The following is a 26,651-nucleotide window of genomic DNA, read 5'->3' on the forward strand; positions in this document are numbered from 1 at the left end:
TTATCTATCAATTAAGGCACGAGTAATTTTTTTCCTCATATAAATATAAATTAGAGAAGGGGAAGGGGGTGGGTATGTGACATGAGTAGCAATTAGAATGAGATCGCAGCATGTAATCACATCATCGACTTCAATATGAACGAACTTGGCCACAGAATCTCACAACTTTGTATTAAGAATGGGGCATGGATTAAAAACTCATCCTAGTTTGGATCAATTTGTCCTAGAAAATTCAGTTTCCAAGGGGATTAGTTGGCCAATTTAAATTTGGGCATTGGTGGAGTGAGTCCAAATTAACAAAGCAAAACTCAAATCAAACTAGTTCAATGATTCTCAATTCACTCCTCCTTTTTTCCCCCAATTTTTAAACATATTACAATTATAAATTCCGAATAATGAACCCATTTACAAATCTTTGCCCTAAATTACTAACTATAAACTAAACCATCCAATCAATAAACCCTAATTAGATGTTCTGGACTAGAAATCAGTAAAATCAACTGGTGTCACTAATCTGATCTAGAAGAAACTAAAAAATAAAGAAAATGTCCATAAATTACATAACAAAAATGCCTGAAACTCCTTCAAAATTGGACACCTAAAAATAAATATATTTATTGAATATAAAAGAGACAATAATATTCCAAAAAAATCAGAGAGAAATTTGAAATAACCCTAACAGAAATCTACCAAGAAATTAGCAATTATAAATAACCCTAACAAAAATATTTATGCTGTAAATCCAACATTCAATATGAAATTTAGTCAAAAATTAATCATGATAATTGAAATCGATGAGAGAGGGAGAGAGAGAGAGAGAGAATGCTCACAGTCGTCAATGGAAAAAAGGGCAAACGGAGATATTGCGTTGGATCGAACTTCAAATCGTTGTTGTCAATGGCTTAGATAGCAAACGAGGTCTTCAATGGCTTCAATGGCTTCGATCGACGTCGCTGTCTTGATCGGAGTTAGATTCAACAAGAAATGGCGTCGATGGGTTTCGAAAGGTTGCTGTTTACAGTCGTCTTCGATGGGTTTTGATTTAACGATCAGCACGTCACCGTCGTCGATGGGTTTCGATCGGAAAGATGGTCGTCGTCGACGTCGAGGTGGGTTCACTGATACGGTTGAAATCGATGAGAGAGAGAGATAGAGAGAGAGAGAGAGAGAGTGATAAAGACGAAGACGTATAGGTTATATCGCGGACTGTGCGTGGAAATAGAATAAATGACGAAGGGTAATTTCGTCATTTCACTTCAGCGTTTTAAAACGCAATTACGTGAAGCGGGTCTCACGCGCTTTTCATTTCACCGCATTTTTTAACGAATTTGCGTTTTCAAATTCAAAACGCAGAGTTTTGAAGCGCTATCAAGCGCGCAAATTATTGTAAATCTCGGCGTTTTGACGCAAACGCACGTGAATCTGCGTTTACAAGCGCAATCAATCGCCCCCTAAATGTCTTCAATAATTCCGACCACGATTTGAGAAAAATGTGTCCCGTTGTGGTTGTATTCAAAGATGTGTGAGTCCGTACCAGTTTTCTTCCAATAGTTTAATGCCATCTGTAGCCATGCCAGCAACACCTCATTGTTTACCTTCTTCGGGCAATGTTTTAGAAGCCTTCTTTTACAAAATGAGGTTGCTGTGTTGTGGGGCCATGATAAGGATAAAGTACCTAACAGGATCTGATGTACGGTGATTGTATGGATGATAATTTGATGAAAGGTCGTGCTAATCCGGCTATCCCAGGTGGTAAAGTCAATTGATTATCTGACGTGACAAGTTCAAGAACAGTAGATATGCACTTCTCGAGATACATGATTCTCTCGAGATACATTTTTTATGGGGGTAGTGCAATCGTATATCGCTATAAACGCAGATCTACGGTTCCTAAATTTGTCACGTTAGGATAATCGATTGAGTTTGCCACGTGGGATAGTCAGATTATCGAGATTCTTTCATGAATTAAGCCTGGTCCCTTGAGTTAGAATGCAGCCCCACTGAAAGGGTATATAAGTAAATAACAAATGTTAGCATGCATTATGTCTTTTTTGTGAAAAAGATAATTATAATTAGAGTCGTGATAATCGGACTCCTCACGTGGCATATTCAAAATACTCTCATAACGTGACATTATTAGAACCATAGATTTTATGCCTTGAGATACACATCCCCCGTAAATATGTGCAGTCGTATATCTTGAGGAAAAAAGATCTATGATTCTACCACATGCCACACTAAGAGAGTATTTTGAATATACTATGCAGGGAAGTCCAAAAAATCATTACTCTTATAATTAAATTGGGCATATTGTGATTTTTATTAATATTAATAATTATTATTATTTTCAAAATACTCAGCTGTAAAATACCCAATTTAAATTTAAGTAAGGAAAATGGAAAAGCGACTGTGTAGGACATTGTATTTCACACTATACCAACATGGGATCCGAGTGAAAGCATCTATGATTCTATGCACACCTCCACTTTAACACAATTTGAAACTCAGTATCGTGCAGTCATTCTAGGACAAATCTTTAAGTAAATGTTGCTTTGTTATTTGGTGAAAACAAAAAAAATAGAGTGACTTCTTACGATGTTGATGTGGCATTGTGTAGATAACCAAAGATTTTATCCTCGTGCACAAGGAAAAATATATTGTTATGTGTACATTGCCACATCAGCACAATGTCGTAAGAAGTCACTTTAGAATTTTTGAAAAATTTATTATCAAACAAGGTACATCCCGATAGGTTCAATATTTAAAAAACACGGATGATGTTCTACTTGAAGGAATGATGCAAAATATGAGCATTAATCATTTGCAAAGAAGGAATGATGTATAAAGTAGAACCCACATAGTATTGCTTTTTTTTTTTCCTAAACTTTTTCCAAATTTCCTTTCTTTTGTATTTTTTTCCAATGTTTTGTTCCTAACTTATTCCCAAACCTCAACTTGGTGACTATACGTGGCCTTAACCAACTCTTAGAATGAAGCTCAATATATGATGTTAAGACTACAATGATGTATCCCAAGAAAAGGTGTCTCACCACACGATTGTTCTAATCGATGTTGTGATGGTAAAAATATCGTCTTCCTTCAATCAAACATGTATCATCTCAAAATTATCACAAAATCTCAGCCTGAATCAGAGCTCAGAACAATCTCCAATAGACGATTGAGACTCCCAAATATTATCCTATATCTATCTATCACCTCCCATCATGTTTTTGGATACCACATTGAGTAAGGGTCTTGAAAATTTTCTTCTATATAGTAAGAAAAGTGTTTCTGTAATTTTTATAGGCCCATCAAGATATCAGCCAAATAATATTTATGGATTGATGGGTCCAAGAAGAGGGGTATTGAATCAAGATTTCTTGTAACAGAGTATTAAAATTCACAATAATTCTTAAGTTTTAAGTTGTTCTAAAGGATTTGGACAGGTTTTTAGCTAGGACTTGTTGCTTTCAAACTTCTTCCAGTATTGTTATTAGGTAAAAACTTATATATATCAAACTTGATGCCAAGGTCTTTGAATCAAACAAATATTACGTTTAACCCGCTAAAAGTAAAATCAATTTCAGGAAAGAAAAAAAAGCTTGATTTGTTCATCCTAAGAGTGGCTTGTGGCTTAAACCCATGAATTCTCAATTAATAGAAACTTGGCTATCAAGTTGATTGTTTGTCTATTAAGTCCATAAATAAGAGAGTATTGGAATATAATTGGCCAAAAAAGTGTGCTAATGTACATTTGCAAAGGGTGATGACAAGATGTTTGGAGTGGTTCACATAATCAAACAAGGAATATTCTCTATAACTTTGTTTACAAGAAAGATACATATTCTTATTGGTGTTTTGGGCAAGAGATGCATTCTATGAGAGTAGATTAAGAATGGTAACGATATCTAGTAAAGGCAAGGGCAGTGAGATAAGAAAGATAAGAATATATTTGAAGTGTTAGTTGCTATTTCTTGGTAGTCAGAGAAACAAATGGATATATAGGATTCAACTAATTGCAAGACATCAACCAATATTTCCAAACGAAGAGACTCAACAGCAAAGAGTCTCTCTCTCTCTATATATATATATAATGGCCGATTCATGGACCATTGACGTGAAGGGTGATATCAACACTGATAAAGAGAGCAGGGTTTGGGATAGACAATCGATTTACAGAGTAGCAAGTGTCATCAAAGAGGGAAATGAGAAGGCCTATGAACCTCGATTTGTCTCCATCGGTCCTTACCATCATGGAAAAGATCATTTAAAGCCCACGGAAGTTCATAAAAACAGAGCTCTCCATCACTTTGTCTTGAGATCAAGAGTACCCTTTGAAAAGTACATGAATGCAATTAAAGGAAGTGGAGCAACAACTGAAGCAGTCTTACGAGCAACTAGATGATGAGAAATGGGGAGACTCGAATACATTTCTTCAATTGATGATCGTCGATGGTTGCTTCATTCTCGAGTACATGTCCATCAACGATCCTCAAAATCATGTATTCTCCAACGACTATGCTCAGAACGACCCCATTTTCAGCTGCGTCGGAAGTATCATTTATAAAAGTTATGTGACGAGAGACATGTTGCTGTTAGAGAACCAACTTCCTTATCTGGTCCTTGAGAAGTTGCTTTGGGTTGCTCAAACTCCAATAAACTCAACCACCCTCATTAAGATTTGAAATCTTAGAAACTCCTCAGTGCTTGCCATGTCAAGTATACAAGGGTAGTTTTGTAATTAACCTCTAGGTAATTTTGTTTATAAGAAATGCTATTCAATACTTGTGAATAGAGTGATTTGTGAGCAAAAAAATCACTCCTCGTGAATACATGTGATTGTTGGCTCCTAGATTTCTGTGAGCTCTTTAAGCAAAAGTAATTTCGGTGGAGAAATTTTTTTGCTCACGGACGGACAGGCTCAAAATGTCATATGTATCCATGTGTATTGAATGACATTCTTAATAGGATTTTGTTAACTGTACCGTAAGGGCACACGTTAAAGTACAATAAATACACTTTGAAAATTAGATTTTGAACCAAAATCGCCTTTCAAAAAATTATTTTTTTATTTAAATACCCTCATATTCCAATTCCTAGCGTGTATTTATTGCACTTTAACATGTGTCTTAAGGGCACACGTTAACAATACCCTTTTTAATATACAAAAGTACCCTTATTAGTTACAAAATTACCCTTGTATGCTTGACATGGCAAACATTGAGGCCTCGAGCAAAAATTCTGCTGGCAAAAAATGACTTTGGGACTCTATCAATGAGTGATTTTTTGCTCACAGCCCAACAACAATTTGATATGTCACACAAATGAAAAAGGGGGTTTACCCACCCATGGGTTGCCTAAGTGGTAAGGGCGAGCACGTGAAGTGTGGGTGAGGCGCACTTCACGGGTTCGATTCCTTTCTTGGGTTTTTCTCATGATTTAATTGGGGGACCATGGCGGTGGGTTGCTGTGGTAGTCCTCCCCGAGATTATTCGTGATGCGTGCAAGCTAGCCCGGACACTCGGTTAGCAAAAAAAAAAATGAAAAGAGGGGGTTTCTCTCTCTTGCCTGCACGTCCTTTGCCCACAAATTTATTTTTTAAGATTTCATATCTTAAAAAGGGTCGTTGGGCTCATGTTGATTATCACATTGACAATCCAACAACACAACCTTCTAAATTTCATGAAAATTTGCATATTCAAAAAAAATATTTAAAAAAAATTGTTTTTCGAATTTGATCCAAGGTGTTGAAAATGGATGGCTACCGAACACCCAAATTTAAAAATAAAATTCAATAGTGAAAAATAACTATTTTTTTAAAGTTCATATAATTTTTTCTTCTACAACCCCATTGCATCGGATCATGTTTTTGAATGTCACAAGGTGATCAGAATAGAAAGTTTTCATTTTTTTCACTATGGACAGGAGAGAGAAACTCTCTCTCTCATTATTGATGTTATTCGTGCCACATGTCAAACAACTGGTTGTGTTGTGAGCAAAAAATCACTCCCCTATCAACATAAATGAGGGGATTTGAGGAAAAAAAAAGTAGATTTCCTAGAGATTAGTTCCTAGGGATGCACATTATTTTAAGGATACATTTCTCTTGGGAATCCCTATAATGTCCCAAGGTTCGTGTTGATGGAGAGCCTTAATCCATGGGTCGAGGTTAGCATTTTCCTTAAAATGGAATATGATAACATTTTACTCTTCACCCACAAAGTTTTATTTCTTCAACATTCAAATGTCAAGAAAAAGAAATGGATTTTTAAGGAAGTTGAAGATGATGGATTCTAATAAGAAACATAATTTTTTTACAAAATTTTCTTGAATTTATCAGAATTGAGTAATAATTATAGAATCCAAACTTTGTTATTACCATCCAACACACGCTAAGATTTGCTATTAAGAAAATTTTGTGCTAAGCTAATGAAGCAATGGCATGAAGCTATTGGAAAAAAAAAAAACCATGATAATATGATGCTCCCCTCTGACAAACGCTGCCTTACGCCCCCATCACAGAATCATGGATCAAATGCCTTCGAATACACATGAAAAAGATTTATGATTCTATGTATCCCGAGACAATATCTATGGTTCTGTGATGGGGGCACTTGTTAGAAGGGGGTGTCATATTATCACGACTCCATTGCTTCATCCCTAGAAAGTCTTCACTCGGTCAATATTCGGCCGACGTGGCATAGACATGAAACCATAGATCTTTTTCCTTGGAATATATAACTGTACATCTCTTATGGGGATGTACAGTTGTGTATGCCAAGAAAAAGATCTATGGTTTCTTGTCCATGCCATGTCAGCCGAGTATCGACCGAGTGAAGACTTTCTAGTTCGAAAATCATTATTCCTTGAAAAAAACAAGTAAAAGCAAAGCACTTAACAGCTCCAAAATTTTCTCTCCACTAACCAATCATTATTGCTTTTTTTTTCTGCAATACTCATGGCCATATGAAATTGGTTCATTAGCTTACACACAAAAAAATTCTCAACAGAAAATCTTTGTTCCACACACAGAGAGGGTGAAACTCGATCATTTATATCTTTATTTCTAAATTAAGCTTTTGTATTGTAATATAATTATATGTTAATTGAATGCAGAGCATAGATAACGACTACTGTAGGATGACACCATTTCGCCGAGATAGTGTTCCAGGCCTTCACATGCTACACATGTATATGAAGCACCTGGATCTGTATCGGTACGTAGGTTGGAGTGTTCCATTCCAGCGTCCTCACTCCGCAACTCAGCTAGACCAAGCGGGAATCCGATTCCAAAACATTTATGACTTCGATGGCATCAAATTCGACAATGGCACACTATACCTCCCCACCATGAGCATCAACAATTATACAATATCTACCTTTATGAATCTGAAAGCCTACGAGCTACGTGGGACACGTCCTCGTCATTTCAACACCTACATCTGTCTCATGGAAACACTTGTTAAATTGAAGGAGGATGTTCAATTGCTTGAATCTGGAAAGATCATTATGAATTCCTTGGAGAGTGACGAGGCTGTGGTGACGCTATTGAAGGAGCTTGCGAAGGACACATTGTTAGATAGCAATTGTAAGTCATGGAATGCGTCCTATGAAATGGATCGCTATTACGAGAAGCAATGGAATGTAGGCTTGGGGAAGTTGAAGATTGGAGTGAAGGGACGAGTTAAGGAATGGTTTTTAAGCCTCCAACAAAATTACTTCACTAACCCCTGGACTACCATTTCAGTGGTGGCTGCTTCTAATCTTTTAGCACTCGCTGTGATTCAGACCATCTATACGATTCGAGGCTTTTACTCCACCAAACACTAGTACTGCAATTCTCTTATGTTTCCATTCCATGGGTGAGGAATTTGTAATTGTTTCTTCTTTTATATCTTCTTTTACATGAAATCACCATGGAATCCTTCTCATGCTTATATAATCTGTTCCGGTTAGGCTAGCATTTTTCTCCCAATATATAAAAATAAAAGAAAAACACAACTTCCTTTTGATTTCAAAGAGAGTCCTGCTGAGTGACTGCGTTTTCACTGTATTTCACACTGTGTTGTTGTGGTGGTGCGTACAAAAACACAGGTGCTTTTCCTCAATGATTTTCACTTGTATCGCGAGGAAAAGCATCTATGGTTCCGTGCACACCTCCCCATCAGTACAGCGTGAATCGCAGTCACTCCAGGATTTTCCTTTCTAAGATGAAATTATAAAGAATAAGAAGTTTCATAAGTCCAGTGTTCAGCACAGTAAGTATGATGTCACTCTAGAATGGTTTGAAAGAATATCACCTAATTAATCAAGTCATACATAGAACAAGTGTAGATATTTAAGTGTAATTATGTACTTTTACAAAAAACAGTAAATCCCTTATTTCAAATAAGAGTCGCAATCCAGAAAGGTGTTCTGTTCCTATAGCAACCTTGGGTGTCTACGCGGCACATTTTTGTTGGAGTTCAAATGCATCGTGTCGTGTGCATGGCTTGGTTAAGAGCACTAGGTGTTTCAAACTCCAACAAAAACATGCCATGTAGACATGCTACCTTTATTATAAGAACAGAAAGGGCATTGGATTCTAAGTCTTCAAATAAATGGGTTCCAAGATACCCATTAATGATTTTGAGAAGAGAAAAATACTCAAAATATTTAAGTATTTTTTATACAGGATTTCCAACAATTAGATTTGAGCTTTTTTTCCCTATAGTGGAACAACATGTAGAAATCACATATCAAACTACTCTTTAGTGTGTAGTTGAACTGGGATGTGTACCAAACATCCATGGTATTAGTCAACTTGAATTATGGTTTCACATGGCTTTTTAATTATAGGAAAATGCTAGACACAACCCATGGTTTTGACTCTGCATCATATGGTTGAGATGCTAGGGATTCTCAACAACAACAACGACAACACCAAAAAAATCAATTAATCATGGAATATGATATGATTCTTACCCTTCATCCTCAAAATTTTATTTTCAACATGCAACTCTCAAGAACATGATAGGATTTTGAGAGATGTTGAAAAATGATGGATTTTTGTAAGAAAACAACATCAATTGTATACTCCCCCAAAAAATGGAGAAAAAATTCCATTTTTTTAAAAATTTATATGAATCTACCTTATTGAAACCTCCTTGAATAATTACCGAATCCAAACTTTGTTACCATGCTCAAGGCCAAATATAGGAAAGAGCCGTTCCACTTGTAACCACCATTTAGACTTTATACACCCACCTAGAGATAATTTTTTAAAAATAGTGAAATGGTCAAATTGACCTAAACAAAAAACTCTTCCCACCCAATTTAAAAAAAAAAAAGGTTTAAATTTTTGTTTGGTAGGAAGTTACAGAAATTTTCCATCGTGACTAGTCAAATTTTTTTTCAAGGGGTCTAAGTTCATAGATTGTAGGAGATGGCCCATTGGGTTTTTATAATATTTTTATTTTTTGTCAAGATTTTCCAATAATCTTTAGATCAAGAGTTTAGGTTTTCATGATCATTTGTAGTCTACTTTGTAAGATTTAAGGGTATTGTTTCTTGGATAAAATCCTCGTTGATATCTTATACAAAGAAGAAGAAGAAGAACAACAACGAATGAGGTTTGGTAGGGATGGTGGATGCACAGAATTAAAAAAAATGTTTGATTGGAGTGATGGGTGTGTTGAGACTTGAGGGAATTTTTGGGAGGTACAAAAAGTAAGGTTATGTTTAGTAACACTTTTGAAGTCTGAAGCCTAGAAATTAGAAATCAGACTTCAGAAATTTCATCCAATGTCTTCCATCATTGATTTAAAACTTCTGAATTTCAATTTTTTAAGTCTAAAATTTAAAACGAAATAAGTATAAATAAAACATCTGAAATCTAAATTTTAAAGGTGGAGCACCTCCATTCGGTCTACCAAACACACACTAATTGAATGCAATAGAGTCTAAAAGGTTGGTGCAAATGGGAAGCCCTTATTGAAAAAACAGCGAATCAGTGGAAGTTTCTTAGCATTGATTAATCCCTAGACGTATCATGTTGTTGAGTAATTAGAAATCTTCCACGCAATCCCTAGAAAATTCATTTAATCTAAGTGGATGGGTTAGTGCTTATTACATTTGTTGAGGTGGTGCTTCTTGTGTGGATCATCTCCACTAACCAGATAAACTAACCGTTAATCTGGATTCTTGTCCAAATTTCAAGCGTGACACGTGTGCAAACAGGCACACACACACATACAGAGAAACTGGAATTTCTCTGCCCCTTAAACGCTTCTGTCCAGCATCTCTTGATACATCTTGAAGGACGCCAGTCTCTGCATTTTCATTTGTCGATGAAACCGTCTTATAAACAGGTCTGCAACATGATCAATCTCGTCTTCAAGGCTGAAATCCTCGCCTTTCTCCTTTGAATTCCTCACCAAATCGATAACCGACTTGTTCTGGTCGTCCAAATCCTCTCCATCTGAGTCAAATAGCGTGTGAGTCAGATCTGGGTATTTTTCATCATCGTCAAATTCCTTTTCGATCGATTCAGTGTAACTCGGATTCCGATGCGACTCGCTCGCCATCGCGTTATAGAGAACAATGGCCTTGTTTTGGTCTCCGACATCTTCCTTGTCTTGCTGCCCGAGCAAAACATGAATCTTGTGAGAGATCGAACTCATCAAAACCTTCTTGTTCTTCAAGAAGGAGAAGAGAATGAAGCGAGCTTTCATAGCGCTTGTTTTGCTCTTTACAGCGACGGATTTTGCCTTAACAACAGAGCTCAACACAGAAAGAATCTGTTTCAAGAAAGTAGAAGTTTTGTTCTTCATCTTTGATGATTCGAACACACTCAAAAGGTAAATCCAAGAACAACACTTTGAATCCCAATTGAGAGATTGGTTTGAGACCGAAGAGAGGGAACCGCAGTGTTTTGGCATGGAAAGAAGACATGAAGTTTGGTGGGTTTATATAGAAGGTGACAAACAGTGAAGCTTCAGAGAGAGGAGAAGAAAAAGCTTTGAAAATGAAAGTAAAAAAAAGGGGAAAAAAACAAGTGAAAGAAAGATGAAAAAGGAGGGTAATGGGTTCTGGTTTAGGTTTTGTAGGTTTGTAGATGTATGAGCTTTTGATTTTTACAGATGAACGAGACAAGGTTAGTGATACTTTTTGATCATAGACACGAGACATATTGGAGGAACTTTATGCTACTTTTGCTTCCTGTTTTTATTTTAATTTAATTCAAAGAAACTCTTCATTTACTTTTATTTTAGCAAACAAATCTTATTGGAAAAAAGTTATTTTAATTGAAATTGCTAAACATCAATTGAAATAACGAACAGAGGTCTTGAAAATTAAACGTAGATTTGTTGTGTAAACCCTGCCTCTAACTTAATCATCAATCATTTTGATAGGTACCACACTGATGTTTTTAGTATGAAAAATCTAATCGATTACTACATATCTTGAGGTTATAGGTGTCAATGGGTACTCATTTAATCGGAATCGAAACTCTCAATTCCAGTTTTCTTTTTATTAAAATCGATTAGAGTTGGGTCTAAAATGAAACCGAATCAATAGGAATTAGAACCGTTAGATTTTATTCAATGGGTACTTAGAATCGATTTATTTTATCATTTTTTTAAATATTATAGATGATTTTAAAGTATTTTTTATTTCAAAATTAATGCATGTCATATAAAATTCTTCAACTTGTCATATAAATTATGGTTTAGAGCTTTAAATGAATTATTTCCTCTAAAAAAGTGATTAATTTTAATAAAGATAATTTTTATTTAAAAATATGTTAATTTTTTGAAAGGAAAAACAAGTTTTATAATGATTTAATTTTTTTTTCTCTTCAATTCTTTAAAATCTAAATTTATGGGTACCAATGTTTTTTGGCGATTTCAATTCTGGTTCCATTTATTTGAGAACTGGAACCGACAAAAACTAGAATTGCATAAAATTATTATGGTTATGATTCTAAGTGCCTTACGAACCAAATCAACATGTTGACACCCCCTAAATTAGGGACAATAGAAATATCCCTCGTAAATATAATGAATCTCACTTCCCTCACTAGTCACTACTACTTAAGAAGTCTTGACAGCTGCCAGTACACTTAACTACTAAGTCGTTCCTATATGCTCTATTTGTCTAATAAATTAATCTGATTCAATATCCTTTATTTGGTAATTTAGCAATTGGAAACCTGCTTGTTTTGACCATAGTCACCAAGTCGGAGAACGAGTTTTAAATGGCAAGGGAAAATTTCGTAAAAATGAAGAAAATGGGAAAGAAACGAGAAAAAATTGGGAAAATATGATATAAAAATTATGAAAAAAATTCATTCATGATGTAAAGTATGATACATTAGACAATTATTCTAAGTTTACAAAATATTTTTGAGGGAAAAATATATTATTGAATACTTATGTATGATAACATGTTCCTACATATAATTATACATTTTATGATGATAAAAAAAAAAAGTCTAACCATCAATTATTTTTTGAGCAAAATAACACACTATTAAAAAATAAAATTTTAACATCAAATATTATCATCAAATCCTACATTAAACAATGAATCATAAGGTCATAAAAATTAATCATAGGCCAACGAAAAAAATTATTTATTTTATTAAAAAAATATGTTTAAAACGTAAAAGTCATGTTTAAAATATTAAAACGTGTTTTTTTTTTTTTTAAAGTCAGAGTTTTTTTTGTTAAACCACTGGTTGAATCTGAAGACATGCTTTTGTTCTTATAATAGAATTCCAAGAAGTTTCACCCGTAAAATTAAAGCAACAAAGGTTCATAAAGAAGGTGTCCCTACTTTTTTTTTTTTTTTTGTTTCTTTTAAAAAGAGAGTTGGGCGTTGGGGGATTCTAAATATCCTACAAACAATTATAAAAAGAAAAAGAAATTTGCTTTTGTGTATTTTGGTGTTAATGGAAGAGAGAAGAAGGAACACTTGAAAAAGATTTTTGTTTAGAGAGGAGAGTTAGGAAAGCTTTTGAGTTGTCAATCACCAACAACGTTGGCTTAGTAACAGAGAAATCAAGATAGAAACCAACTTCGATTTAAAACTTAAAAAGTTGTTTAATGGTAGGTGGTGCAATCCTAATAAGGGTTGTAAAGCTCTCCAGCAAACAAAAACATGTTTATAATATGGCTAAGTGGCTAACCACCACGTGAGATTTCCCAAAATCAATCTATAAATATCTTCCTCCAGCGCGCCAATTATTTCCTTAATTTTACTTTATTTGATCGAATCGAAACTTACCTTAAAGCTTAGAACAAGCACGTGCGACTTATATTGGGTTGCTAAGGACTTCTAAAGCAGAAAATTTTCCATGTGGAACCAATTTTCTAAGTGGAGTTGAACCCCCATCACCAACTGCCACGTGGAATACTCTTTTAGAGAAACATTTTCCTTACTAACTTAGTAAGATTTCAAGCCTAAAGATCGTTTTTCTCAAATGGATTACCACGTCAGCAACCCAACACTCTATCCTTCTAAATTTCTTTTGAGATTGAAAGAAGGAAATTTCAAAAAACAATTCCTTTTGAGTTTGATCCAAGGTTTGAAAATGAACGGCTATCAAACTTTCACATAACTTTCAAACTTAAAATTGAAATTCAACCAAGAAAAATATCTTATTTTGGAATTTTTTCTTTTTTGAATGTTCATAGATTTTTTTTTCCTCTACAAACCTAAAGATTCTATCTACTACAACTTTTTTTTTGGGATGAATGAAAGTATCTTACTAAAAAAAAGGGGGAGTATGGTCGAGATGACCAATCCAAGGAAAGGACAACAACCAGGAATGAAAAGGAGAAAAAACCGAATTGAATAACCCTCCAAACAATTTCAAATCCAGTTCCAGTCCAACCTCCCTAAAAACTCCTCAAAAAACACCCCTCTCATAAGGTATCTACTTCAACCTTGAAATCTCAAGATGATGATTGATTATTAGAGAACTTGAAGAATGATGGATAGAAAAATTAAGGAATTTTGAAAATAGATTGAAAACAGGTTTAAAAGTTACAAGATGATGGATTGAAGACAGGCAGAAGAAAAGGAGGAGATTTTAGATTAAATAACAACAGTTGTTATGATATAGTAATTATTAAAATTTATCCTAAAAACTGAAGAGCCCAAACATGACTTTTTTAAGGGATAAAAATCAAAGGGATTCTCGTTAGAGGCTGACGACGAATGGCAATTAGATCATTTTTTTATTATCAGTCCTGGCCAAGACCACTGTCGAGGGATATGACATCAGTTAGAAAACAAGGGTATCTAAATTCACCAAAATCGGGAGAGTCGTATTGGTAATAAGATCTCATGGTTTATAATATCAGGACTTGGACGGATCCATTACGTCTAGAGTAGAGAAAATATAATGTGGTTTCCAATATAAATAGATACCACACATACATCGGATGCGAACTCAATACATAGACCATAGTTATGATCCATCCATAAGGTTTGCTACCTCACATCCTGCTTATTAAAGGATCCTTATTGCGATATTTCAGATAATTTCATCGGTTGTGATGGTTGTTACCAACCTGTATAAGATATTTCATGGTTGTAACAAAACCACGACAACAGGCCTCATTTCTGATTCCTGGACTTTGGTTCTCTTTCCTTGTTGTGACTACCAAGTTCGGCGGCACGTTTAGCTGCCTTGTCAAGTACATCGGATACCCAAAAAGCACCAGCAGAGAAATATTGGTTGCTCATGATCATTTCTCCAATGCACTCTGCTGTCTGCTCGCCTGTTGGGATTGCCATTCTTGTCTGTAGAGTTAGCATTCTTCCCTTCTCGGATAGCTTCTTGTATTTCTCATCGGCCTCTTTCTTGGCCTTGTTCAATGCTTCATAACCTTTAGATGCCACTGCTTTCCCTGGTCCCCGTTTTTCATTTTTCTGTATTGAGTACAAACTCATTAGGTAGGAATCAAGATAGTAGTAAATTTTTTTAGGTGTCCTGCAACATCACATGATTGAAAATAATGATCGAGGGGTTGGTGGAGACCAACTAAAGAGGAGACGCTAATCCCGTAATTACTTATCAAATATTAGATAGTGGTCATCTATAGCAAACATACGATATGTGGAATACTAGGTGGATCTCCCTCTGTAATGTAGATACCAAGGATGTCTACTGTCATCCTACCTATAGACAGACATGTCATATTATAGGGCACCATTCAAATACAGTTGATAGTTGGGTCATCAACTGGAATCCCTCTGAAAGGTCATCTCATCATTGAGATGAGTTTAATTAAGTGTTAGAAATATTTAGCATAGAAACAAATGAACCGAGAATTCAAAACAGATAACATTGATGTCATCAAACATAAAATGTCACAAAAGGAATCGGCCTAGTTTCCATGGGACGAATCACTAAATTAAAAGAGATCTTCGTTAATCACAACAACAGAAGAGAGGGGTTTATGAACCAAAAACAGATTAGAGACGACCTTGATTTCACTATTGATGCTATCTGAAACGGCTGGGGAAGCTCGCAATATGCGAACTTGACGGTCTACAATGACAGCGCCCTGCAAACAGGTGGACACACTAAATTCTCCCAAATAGTGAGATTTGCAGTTCAAAATAAGTCCATTAATCTTAATACATTAACAAATTCATAAATATAAAGAATAACAAAATACTGAGGTGTAATGAATTCAAAACAGATTTTATTATCATTCTGATTTATAAAACTAAGTTGGAAAGAAAGTGTTATGGTGATATTTTTTTTCACGATTAGGATTTTACAGCGATATCAAAGGTATGCCAGACATTCCATAATTTATTTAGCATTTTTAAAACCATCCAAATAACAGCAAGTATCAAATCTGATCAACACAACATGAATGAGAACAACTTTTAGTGGAGGAGAAACACCACCACCACCATCCCAACTGTTTGGGTCAGCAACATGAATCACATTTTCCCCTTCAAATCTATCAAGATGCATCTCATATTTCCGGGTAAGCGTATTAGGCTTTTTCTTACTACCGTAAGCCACACTATTTTCAACCTCCCTCAAGTCCTTAGCATGCTCGCTGCTGCCATCATGGGTTTTCATTGTACATGCCCAAACAATATCAACCAACTTTATTTTATCCCCAATTGGGACTATTTCTACAATCCCTTTGATGCACTAATTTTATGGAGAATGTGACTTGCATAAAAGTATGAATCATACCTTAAGTTTAACAGACTCACTGCTAGTTTCATTTGAATTTTCATTATGGGTACTTGCTTAACTGAAGCAACCTGACGTGTTGCAGCTCCCCGATTTGACTGATACCTAGTTTTGTACCGTCAAGTGGAGTTCTGTCAGGGCCAGAGATTATATGTAGTACCGTCACTGTAACCATAGTTTGCTTCAGGCGGGAGTATGAGTTACAGTTAAATGAGTGGAAAGGAAAAGGGACGTAGTTTCAAATTCTCCCTTGTCAGCTTGAGATCGATCGAATATAAGGTGTAAAAGTCGACTATTATCCATCGAGGGTCCATATGTGTGTGTGTGTGTGTGTGTTATTCCTTATCAAAGCCCTTATCCTAAAATAAAGCCTTGTCCCAATGTGTGTGCGTGTGTGTGTGCGTGTATCGTTCTCAAATCTCTAATTTAAAAATTTTAACAATATCCATTCAACAAAAAAGGTCTGAAATTCCTATACTAACTTACGAGTATGGTGCCAATGGTGGTGTTCTTTATTGATGGATATCAGTTCTAACTTACGTTCAGGAGAAGAGCAGTTTGCAGAGCATAAGGCTGCCTGAAAGACACTAAAGCTACCTGCGATTGGTCTTCTTTTCTGCTCATTACCACAACATCAAGACCATCAACATAAAGCAACAAAATCTCGAAGAAGAAAAGAAGAAATTACAACATATAGTGTGATTAACCTCTCCAGTTTGATATCATAAACAGTGCCGCAGTATGAGAAGAAGATATTCAGGTCAGTAAAGGTCACCCTGGGGGAAAGGTCAAGCACCTGTATGGTTAGATTCAATGTAGTCATGGCAGCTAGAGCTTCTACTACACCTTACTTCACCTGAACTCTACCTTCACTTGCTGTTTAGAAGAAGCCATTATAAAAAAGGAGAATTAGTGGAGCTAAGAATTCTCTGACAAGGAATTTTGAGAATCAGTTAAAGTAGAGAGAATAAAGGAGTTCAAGAAACTATTCTTAATCTTACCAGTTGAACGACTTCTGTTCCAAGTTTGACATATGGTAGCAGAAAATCCAGCATATGTTAGCCAACAACACTTTCATGATACCCAAGAATCAAATGCACATGCACATAATATGAGTGGGTTTTCTTGTTCATCTTTTGTACAATGTGCTACATGCACTCATTACTCGGGGCTGTCAAATTAACAGCCCCACCTACAATATCTTCATCCCAAAAGTCATCCTGACTTAAGGATCCTATATGTGATTTATTTGCTTTATATATATTGTGTGAAATATTCCAGAAAATGTCATTTATACAATGACTAGGATCCATTCAAGCTGGTCCCAGGGCTAGGAGAACCATGAACTGTAATCCCTTGGGTCCCTTCATGTGCACCTGGTAGTATACAAAGGTGAAAACTGATAAAACCATCCCTACACATGCATGCAGATACATATATGCATGAACGTGTCGGAAGAGACATAGCTGCAGAAACACATAAAAAAATTCATGTTAGGCGAGAGGATCAGAAGAAGCTACCTCAGTCCTCACTGCTGAGGCACATATAGCACGCATCCAGTGGGGTCAGAGCACACAATCCAATGGGTTCTTAATAAGAGGAATAAGCTTCTAGAGCTAAGAAAAATTTTCCATGCCCCATTTCTTGTACAGTGGATGAGAGAGTGCATCAAATGCAAATGAGAGAATGAGAATAGAAAATACATCAAAGGCTCACTATTTACCTTATAAACCTACTCAAAATTGATCTGGAATCCTGCTTTCTTTCACAACAAGTCACAAATGTTTTCAACCAGCATCAGAAGCAGTTGTCCACAACCTTGAAAACGTTTCAGCCCCAGCAACTCAGGAGATAAGGAAACTCAAGAAGCAACAATTCTGAAAGAACATATTAAATGGATGACAAACCCTGGAATTATGTCCCACTTGTGGGAAAGATTAAGTGAACCTAGAAATCTTGACCACTCCATGATCTTTAGTTGTATCTAATAGGCATATGTGATCATGTGAAAATGTTCCAATTTGGAAAGTTGCCATGTCCTGATTTGTGGAGCACCTTTAAAGAAATAACCCCCTTAACCACCTTTTTCTGATAATTTGTACCTTTAAAATTGAATGCTAACATCCTTCCTATGTTAGCCGTGAAATTAAATTGCATGTTTAATTACGGGAATGCACATGCTTTTTTTTGGATGGGTAAGCTGGACTTGAACCCACGACCTCAAAGTTGCTTTGCAATGTGTCAAACCAACCAAGCTATGGGTCTAAAGCCCCACATGTGCTTTTTCATTTATCACTCGAAATAAAAACCAAAAACTAATTTTTGGACCAAAACAGTAGGCACTGAATCAAATGTTACCCAAAAATTGTAGATTATTAAAAATATTGTACCAATGGTCTGATAAATTACATTTGATACTACAATGCCACTCATCCCCCACCCATACCCACACTAGGTTAAAAATAAAATGTTTAAAAAAAAAAAGCACAAAAAATCTATACATTCATGCAACAAGAAATAGGTGCAATTAGGGTATGGTTTGCTTCTTGACAGATGTCTTTATGTATTGCTACTTCTAACCATGGCTCTGAGAGAGCATAGAGCTTGTCTCCAGCATTTCTTCATCATCTTCATCCACTGATATCTTAATCCAACCAGGATTTCTTAAAGAGAACAACTTGGCCCGATTAAAACCAGTTCCTCTAAATCCTGTCATCCTTGAAGATACCATGGGCATCACAAGAACTGATGATGCACTGATTGAATCCTCTCCTAAACCTAAGGAAAGTGTACAGGCAGTCTGCATGGAAACCAATTTTAGCAATATTAAAATTTAAAACATCTTTAACAATTAAAAAATAAAAACCATGCCCATGACAACTAACAATACCTTTGCCTTGACTACTATAGATGACACCTTGGTCAGCAAAGCTTGCACAAATGACCTCGTGTCTTCAGGTTCTGTCTCTTCATATGGCACTTTAACTAACCTGTAACAGTAACCAATTTGCTACACTTAGTGAAAATAACAAATTTGGATTGTTAAAGTATCGCCATTTTGGATCCATAAAATGCATAACTATGATAACTTATAACCCGCTATGAGACCCCTCCCCCCCACCAAAAAAAAAAAAAAAGAAAAGAAAAGAAAAAAAGAAGACCAAGAGAAGAAATATTAGAATGTTTGGTACTGTGGTTTATGATTACATCTGTCTCCTAGCAAAGCGTTGTAGACACCATCAGAATACCTATGGCATATTCAAGGATCTCTTGATATTTTACTTAGACTAAGAAAAAGTTACTTCAATAGTTAGATATCTAATACGAATCAAATTGTTAATTTTTTGGAGAAATTTTGTAACAAATAGAAATGAATGTGACATATAACAAGATTCTGAAGTAACTGATTTAATGTTGGATTTAAATTTCTAACGCACATTTCTGTTCATTTTCAAACTTCCCCAAGATTTCCCCCATAATACCACAAATCTCACTAAGTTTATAATCTCTAAGAATTTTCTATTGATAGAAAATTTCCGAGAATCAGATCAAGACCATGATTATGTTGAATGTAAGTTTTGTACCTGTCCACATCAGTTGTAATGCTTGAAGAGGTGGACGAAATCAAAGAAGATGAATCTTTGTCCTCAACACCTGAAATTTTTTCACATAATTGATCCAATCTTTAGCCATTGTATGATCTTAGACGCAAAAAAACTGATAGCCTTGGTGGAAGTACCTTTTGACTCATCAGGTGCCAGCAAAGAAATGCCTATAAACACAGATATCATTCCCACTATGAACATTGTGATCCTTAGCGTGTCAAAAACCTGTTTTAAGAAACATGAACAAGCTTTCCATGAAGGTTAAAAAGAAGGCAGTGAAACTAGAGAACACGACTAATGTATGCATGCCTGCAGGCTAACCTGATACTCCTGGAAGTAAATAAATCCTGTGCAAATGGAGAAGAAGGTCCAAGCAATCTGAAACATTGGGACAATAAGAATGGCATCGAACAGCGACAATCCTTCATTCAATCTTGCCATCTGTGGAAATAGGAAAAAAAATAAAATCACAAGTGTTGAAGATCACAATTTTCCACATGGTTGAGGCATTGGAAGTAATATCTCAAAACATGACAAACAAATTACAGCATAAGTTGTTACCCAAAATCCAGCTGTACTAAGGAATAAAAGTAGCATGGAGTATGTGAACCAGCTATGCAACTCATAGCTGCTGGACATTGTTAATCTTAGGAGGTTAGACCTGGAAAATGACACGAAGAGAAAGCAAGAACTTCACATTAGAAACAAGCTTATGTTTCAAAAACAAAAAAAGGCATAGAATCTGAACCAACCAACTTACAGAGATTTTGCAAACAGCACCGAGCATGATCCTACAGCACCAGAAACTATGGCATAGGAAAAAGGCAGCAACATACGCCAATAAAGACTAAGGTCCTGTCCAGAAACAGAAATCAAAAGTTCTCCTCTCCTGCATTGTCCATTTTTGTATGTTAAAAGGAGTATTGCAACGGATGTCAATCTTAACTTAATCAAACAACCAGAAAAGTAAACAAAGGAATTGAGAAACAAAAGAAAATAACACAAAATGGAAATTAATCAGCTCCTCAGAGGTGACATATGCACCAGCAAGGATGATTCCAACCACTCTGAATAAATAAGGGTATTTCTCACCTATACACGAAGTGATGCACAATGACAATCAAGATCAAAATCAGGCAGTAGAAAAGGAATATAATGTTGCTGTACTTTTCTGCCAACTGCTCCGGTGTGTAAACTGCAAAACAGCGAGATAATACATGAAATTCTTTGTCTATCAAGGAAACCTCCACATATAGTCCATAAGCAGGGGGTCAGGGCCCAGCCTTCAGTAGGCCCCACCTAGACACTCTACTACACCATATCAACCTGATAAAATGGTGGTAACTACCCATTCTAAGGCATTCTTAAAAGAGAATATGGCAGAAAGTCAGGAAAAGAATTATATACATCAAATGGTTAAGATCATCCTATCTGGTCAATTTCCTCATAGACACCCAGTTGAATCACAGAATGAGGTTCAACTCTGCATATCTGCCACTTCATTGCCAGGATGCTCATAAACCATTCTGTGATTTTTATTTTTATTTTTTGATGATGTGGTAGCATGCCAGCAGAATGAAACAATCCATCATCAGGTATGGTGCAACAAGCCCTGCTTGGCATCACAAAGTACATAAATGGAACAAAAATATTTTAGTTCTCAGTGGTAAGTAGTCAAAATACCAGGTGACTGGTGGTTGCCGAAAGCAACGAGAAAAATGTTGCCAAGAACTATAAAAGCTGTCGCAACCAGTACCCTGCCAAAGGAGTTAGAGATCTTTATGAGATGCTCAAAATGAAAAAAACAAAAACAAAACAGCAACAGTGATTGAACTGAAAACAAGCTGCTCTAGATTCAGTTTCCAACGTACTTGACAGTCACCATCTTGTTCAAAACAAAATACGCGAATGCTATGTTTGATACAAACTGTATAGATCCCAGGGCCGCAAGAAGTGACTGCCAAAGGGTAAAAAGAAGCAGCTCAGTTGTAAAAGCCAGCCTTGCAGGTTGAAAACCCACTTGCTTTTGGAAATATATAAAGTATATACTGGCCCTCCATAGAAGGCCTCGTGAAATCAAATTGACTATCGTACTTGGCTTGAGTTTTATTTATCTTGAACTACTAGGGTAGGTAAATATCTTGGTCAAGGTTAGTTCCTTCTAAAGTATCTTTTTTTGTTTAGTTGGCTAATCTGGGTAGGATCCTCACGTTGGATAATTTGATTGTGCGGGGTTGGATCATTCCCAATTGTTGCCCTCTTTGTATGAATGATGGGGAATCTATCGATCATATGTTGATCCATTGTTCATTTTCTTATAATATTTGGTCGCATTTCCTTGGTCTCTTTGGTTTTAATTGGGTCCCTCCTCGTAAGTTCTCCTCGTTGTTAATAGAATGGACTAGTAACATTTTCCACACCAGAAAAAGGATCCTTTGGGCTATGCTCCCCTCGGCTATCGCTTGGGGGATCTGGAACGAAAGAAACAATAGAGTGTTCAATAATAAAAGTAGCAGCTCTCATGCAGGTTTTTTGGAGATCTTGGGTTTGTTATACCTTTGGTCAAAGCAGAATATAGAGTTCGCGGGGACTACATTTGACGATTTTGTGTTTAGATGGCACTCATTTTGTAATTACTAATGTTGTTTTTCTTTTCTTTGTTTTTCTTATTTGAGGCTTTCTCGGCCTCTTTGTTTCTTGTATTCCATTTCTGATCAATATATTATACTTTACAAAAAAAAAAAAAAGGGTAGGTAAATATATTCAAACTGACCTGAGCAGCATAACCAAAGGAAATGAAATTAAGGCAATTCCCAAAAGCAAAAAACAAAATACCTGCATATCAAGATTGTATACCATAAAAATAATTTCAAATTTTCTCAAAGAGTTGATCCAAAACAGAAGTAACGCCACACATGAACAACAAACAATTAACTCAAGCACAATTAAACTGAAAATTACCAACTCTCCAAGTTTGAAAGTATATTATTGGCTTCAAGGTAATCTTCCCATTGCTTCCATCACTTTCCAGCACAGAAAGTCTTTCTCTCTACAAGAAAATCAGTTAAGGCTTAGAACAATGCAAAACTATAAAATAATGTGAGTGAAAGCAGATAATTCAATTTGACCCATAATTCTAGTTATATATAGTTGTCTACAGTGAGCTCAAATCTTTAAACAAAGAAGCGAGGCCAACTAATATCTCAAGAATATCATAGAGCATAAAGAGGTCAGATCGAGAGGGCATCCTTGACTCATCTACATGAGCGGAATGGCCATCTGTTTCCCACCTTTGAGTGGTCTTTGGTGTACCTAGAGTGCCAGAATATTTCAAGGTGGTCCCCACTATCAATTCCCATACTTGATCTACAGGCATACGGAGAGGAAGAACCGTGGAAGCCTTTCTCACGGATCCTGAACCTTACTGTGCATTATGCACCATATCATACAAAGTGGCAGTTTGTGGGCTGAATCTGGAGGTAAAAGATACTACACAATCACCAGGTGATTCTAATAAATTATTCACCCAATCTCAAAGCCCCCATTGAGGTCCATTTTGATCAATAGTAGATTGATTATCTACAAGTATAATTAGAAAGCACTATGGTAAAAATATTCTAAATGTCAAGCTATAAAGGTGTGAGCTTGTTTTGGACAACTTATTGCTTTATTTTGCCTATGGCACCCCATATGATGGGTATTCCTTGTGGCAGCTCACCTTTACCTACAGCCATCTTTTTTTCATTCCTTAAACTTCTTATTTTCTGAAAATAATATGTCAAGTTATTGATAAACAAAATAAGTAGAGAATAACTTACAGAATTACATAAATAAACTGAAGGTATATAATTTTACAATGCCGAATAAACTACTTTTTTGGGGAGCTTTTAGTTTTTCATTTTTTTAAAGGTTCAACACTGGATATCCCAAAGGGGTGGAAATGATGATTTTATTTTTGGCAAAGGTTATTCTCTTGAAAATGTTTCAAAATCCAAGTGCATTCCATACCAGTGAAACAAAGGGTCTTCAAAACACCGATGGTCCCTGATAAATGGAGAATCAGATATCAGAGGGAAAAAGTATTTGATCATCCACCTGGAGATGAAGGCAGAGATAACAACCCCATGGTATTATTATCATTAATGTGACATAGGAGAGAATAGAAATGGATTCTAAAGAGAGTGCTAGCAAAGTAGGAGTTACCAAAGCCATGATGAATTAACATTGCCCATATATAGAAACAAGATCTTTGAGTCAGTAAACCAAATAATTAAGCAAACATGGTGAGAAATCCTCCAATTAAAAATTAATGAAGCATAACTAAAATACAACCATAGCAAGAGCTAGGAGAAAAGGAGATAAAGGCAGTTAGATGGGATTTTGAGAGTGCAAAAACTTAATGAAGTACCTGGTTATGGCCCAGTTTGAGAAGGTTTGTACCAAAGTTGATGGCAATGCTACCAAAAAGGTTGATGAACGCTCCAATAACCCACTCCCCCATGGATTATAGATGTGGAAGAGCTCTTATGTGCAGTTGAAAACTGTTTCTTCCCAAGTAAGCTTACTTATCATTGCATAACATTCAAATAGTGGCAAAACTGTAAGAAAAACAACACATTCTTTTAGTTCCATTATAGGATTGGATGAATCTTTTCCAGAAAACATCATTTGCATTTATTTAGCTTCACTTTAACGCTTTTACGGATCAAATCCAGATTTTATCTCCTTATGGATATGTGCTGGAAAAGAAAATGATAATCTCATCATTCATCCAGAGAGAGAAACCAAAAAATCCATAATTTTTCTTCAACGAGAACCTCAGCCGAGGACTTAATAGATCTAGGGATTAAAAATCTACAATCAAAACAAATGAAAGAAAACATAATTTTATGCAAGAATTTGTAATTCGATTACTACATTTCAACAGCATAATAGATGATCCATTTGATTTCTAGTCAACATGGAATTAAGATCTTCTTGCACCTGTAAATCGTTTAAAGAATCTACACTTCAGAACTAACGCTGATAAACAAAGAAAATTGCAGCAAAGGAGGCAAAAATCCAAATAATTAATCTCGAATCATTAAAACTACAAAGATCAAACGTTTCTTGGTCGCATTATCTTCCCTTATTATAAACAAATAATAATTCAATCTAAAATAAAAGGAAATCAATCATTAAAAGACATTCCTTTACAGATCGAAACTATTCCTCAATCAAAATCAACGAAATCAAGATACTTCTGTAACATAACCAAATTTAAATCCGTAAATAAATATGAACTTCAAAATTCCTCGTTTTGGAGCAAAAAACAAAAAGAAAAAGAAAAATGGATTTTTAGGATTGATAAAAACAATGGAGTTTCGATGAGATTAACCTGAAAATCTTATTGGAGAAATTGCGGAGAAACACAGCTGGAGAATTAAGAATCGAACCTCCAAGAAGGATTGAAAGATAGACAGAAAAACCCTAACCTATGGTTTCGACTTGCAGAAGAGAAGACGAGGGTTTGACGCCTTTCAAGTTTTCAGGTGCAATCGAACAAAGATGGGGAAACCACCGACCGCTTCTCCCGCCGTAATCAACCGTCGAAGCTTACAACTTTTTTTTTCTTATTTCTTAATTCTTATTTATTATTATTTTTTTCTCTTCATCCTTTATTCCAAATTTCTATTGGAGAGCTTCTGTTGCCACACCAGCTTTTACAAAAGACCACCCCAAGATGTGTGCTAATTCTAGAGATTTTTTCCAAAACGGGCACAACGATTTCACTGCACTCTTCATTTTAATTACCAAATATGTTTTCGAGCTACTTCGTTGATAGGTAAGAACCTAAAGTGGAGATCTCGCTGAAGAATTCTCTCTTAATTATCAGCAATTTCTTCATTAAAATTAAAGATATTTGTCTTTAAATTTATTAGTGAGATCATCAATTTTTTATCAGCAAGATCATCACTTAAATGGTTATTTATTCTTAATTCTTGGATGTTTTTTATGGATGCTCTTAGTAAAAGTTGGTGTGGCAATAGGACATCTCTTCTAATGTTTTTATGTATTAGTTAGTTAATTAATATTTGATTTCGACAGTTTACTTTTCTTCCTTTGGATCTACGAATGTTCGTTGCTATGATTTGACTATTGACTCCAACTATACTTTTGTTGACTTCCATGATTATCCCCTAATTTTTTTATAATGTCCAACACATCCCCAAACCCAAAACTTATATTAATTTTAATGATAACCCATCGTGATTTTATCAGATCATACAATAAGTATTATCTTTAGAGGTCTTATGATCACACCATTTATTTAAGGTTGGGTAACACGAGACATTAATGTAAAATAAATAATGATTTTTTGACGCCCATACAATACCCCCCATCACAGAATCATAGATCATTTGCATCGTGATATGCAAAATCATAAATCTTTTTCTTATGTATCCTGAGGCCAATGATCTACGATTTTGTAATGGGGTATGTCAGAGGAAGGCGTCAGATTATCACGACTCATGTAAAATTGCTACAATGCCCTCATATTCACTCTATGTCAAAACTCTTTTTAACTTTTCCCAAACACTCATTCCTTGTAATTTCTAAGGTAAAATTTATTTACCCCCTTTTTTCAATTTAAAGTTTCTCTTTCGCTTTGACCATCAAATCTCAAGAACAACGTACGATTTGTTGGGAGATCGAAGAAGACAGTTTTGTGGGAAGAAAAATAAGGGATTTTTATCAACAAATTGAAGAAGATGAGTTTAAGATGTTTATGGGTTCCAAAAATTATCTTAGATGTTGAAAATAATGGATTTGGAGGAAAATAAATAAATAAA

The 26,651-nt window shown here is 35.5% G+C and overlaps 4 protein-coding genes across 7 annotated transcripts; 1 reads left to right on the forward strand and 3 right to left on the reverse strand.

Moving 5' to 3' along the window:
* The first annotated feature begins 7,140 nt into the window (after positions 1-7,140).
* Positions 7,141-7,830, forward strand: LOC147400735 (putative UPF0481 protein At3g02645). The gene has a single exon (XM_086441646.1). It carries the CDS (start codon positions 7,141-7,143, stop codon positions 7,828-7,830), a length of 690 nt encoding a protein of 229 aa, XP_086297772.1.
* A 1,349-nt stretch (positions 7,831-9,179) lies between these two features.
* On the reverse strand, positions 9,180-11,028 carry LOC147400736 (uncharacterized). Its single transcript, XM_086441530.1, has one exon. It carries the CDS (start codon positions 10,917-10,919, stop codon positions 10,260-10,262), a length of 660 nt encoding a protein of 219 aa, XP_086297656.1. The 5' UTR covers positions 10,920-11,028; the 3' UTR covers positions 9,180-10,259.
* A 3,290-nt stretch (positions 11,029-14,318) lies between these two features.
* LOC147400737 (binding partner of ACD11 1-like) lies at positions 14,319-17,055 on the reverse strand. The gene is made up of 4 exons (XM_086441729.1): positions 16,921-17,055; positions 16,754-16,829; positions 15,480-15,560; positions 14,319-14,922 (listed from the first exon to the last, which is right to left on the reverse strand). The coding sequence occupies exons 1-4, from the start codon at positions 17,034-17,036 to the stop codon at positions 14,608-14,610; spliced, it is 588 nt and encodes a 195-aa protein (XP_086297855.1). The 5' UTR covers positions 17,037-17,055; the 3' UTR covers positions 14,319-14,607.
* LOC147400738 (magnesium transporter, putative (DUF803)) lies at positions 16,921-25,454 on the reverse strand. Of its 4 annotated transcripts, XR_015178261.1 has the most exons (15): positions 25,293-25,453; positions 24,227-24,416; positions 22,780-22,867; positions 22,592-22,653; positions 21,690-21,775; positions 21,502-21,575; positions 20,911-21,013; positions 20,579-20,707; positions 20,380-20,479; positions 20,140-20,259; positions 19,953-20,043; positions 19,798-19,867; positions 19,104-19,203; positions 17,937-19,013; positions 16,921-17,679 (listed from the first exon to the last, which is right to left on the reverse strand). XR_015178261.1 is itself a non-coding variant. In XM_086441728.1 (14 exons), the coding sequence occupies exons 2-14, from the start codon at positions 24,317-24,319 to the stop codon at positions 18,789-18,791; spliced, it is 1,341 nt and encodes a 446-aa protein (XP_086297854.1). In that variant the 5' UTR covers positions 24,320-24,416; positions 25,196-25,454; the 3' UTR covers positions 16,921-18,788. The 4 variants fall into 4 exon arrangements, 3 of the variants coding, with proteins under 3 accessions (XP_086297854.1, XP_086297852.1, XP_086297853.1); XM_086441728.1 differs by having other exon boundaries at positions 16,921-19,013; positions 25,196-25,454; XM_086441726.1 differs by having other exon boundaries at positions 16,921-19,013.
* Between the last annotated feature and the right edge of the window lie 1,197 nt (positions 25,455-26,651).

Source organism: Akebia trifoliata, chromosome 5 (assembly GCF_017979445.1).
Source record: "Akebia trifoliata isolate Shusen 1 chromosome 5, ASM1797944v1, whole genome shotgun sequence".
NCBI lineage: Eukaryota > Viridiplantae > Streptophyta > Magnoliopsida > Ranunculales > Lardizabalaceae > Akebia > Akebia trifoliata.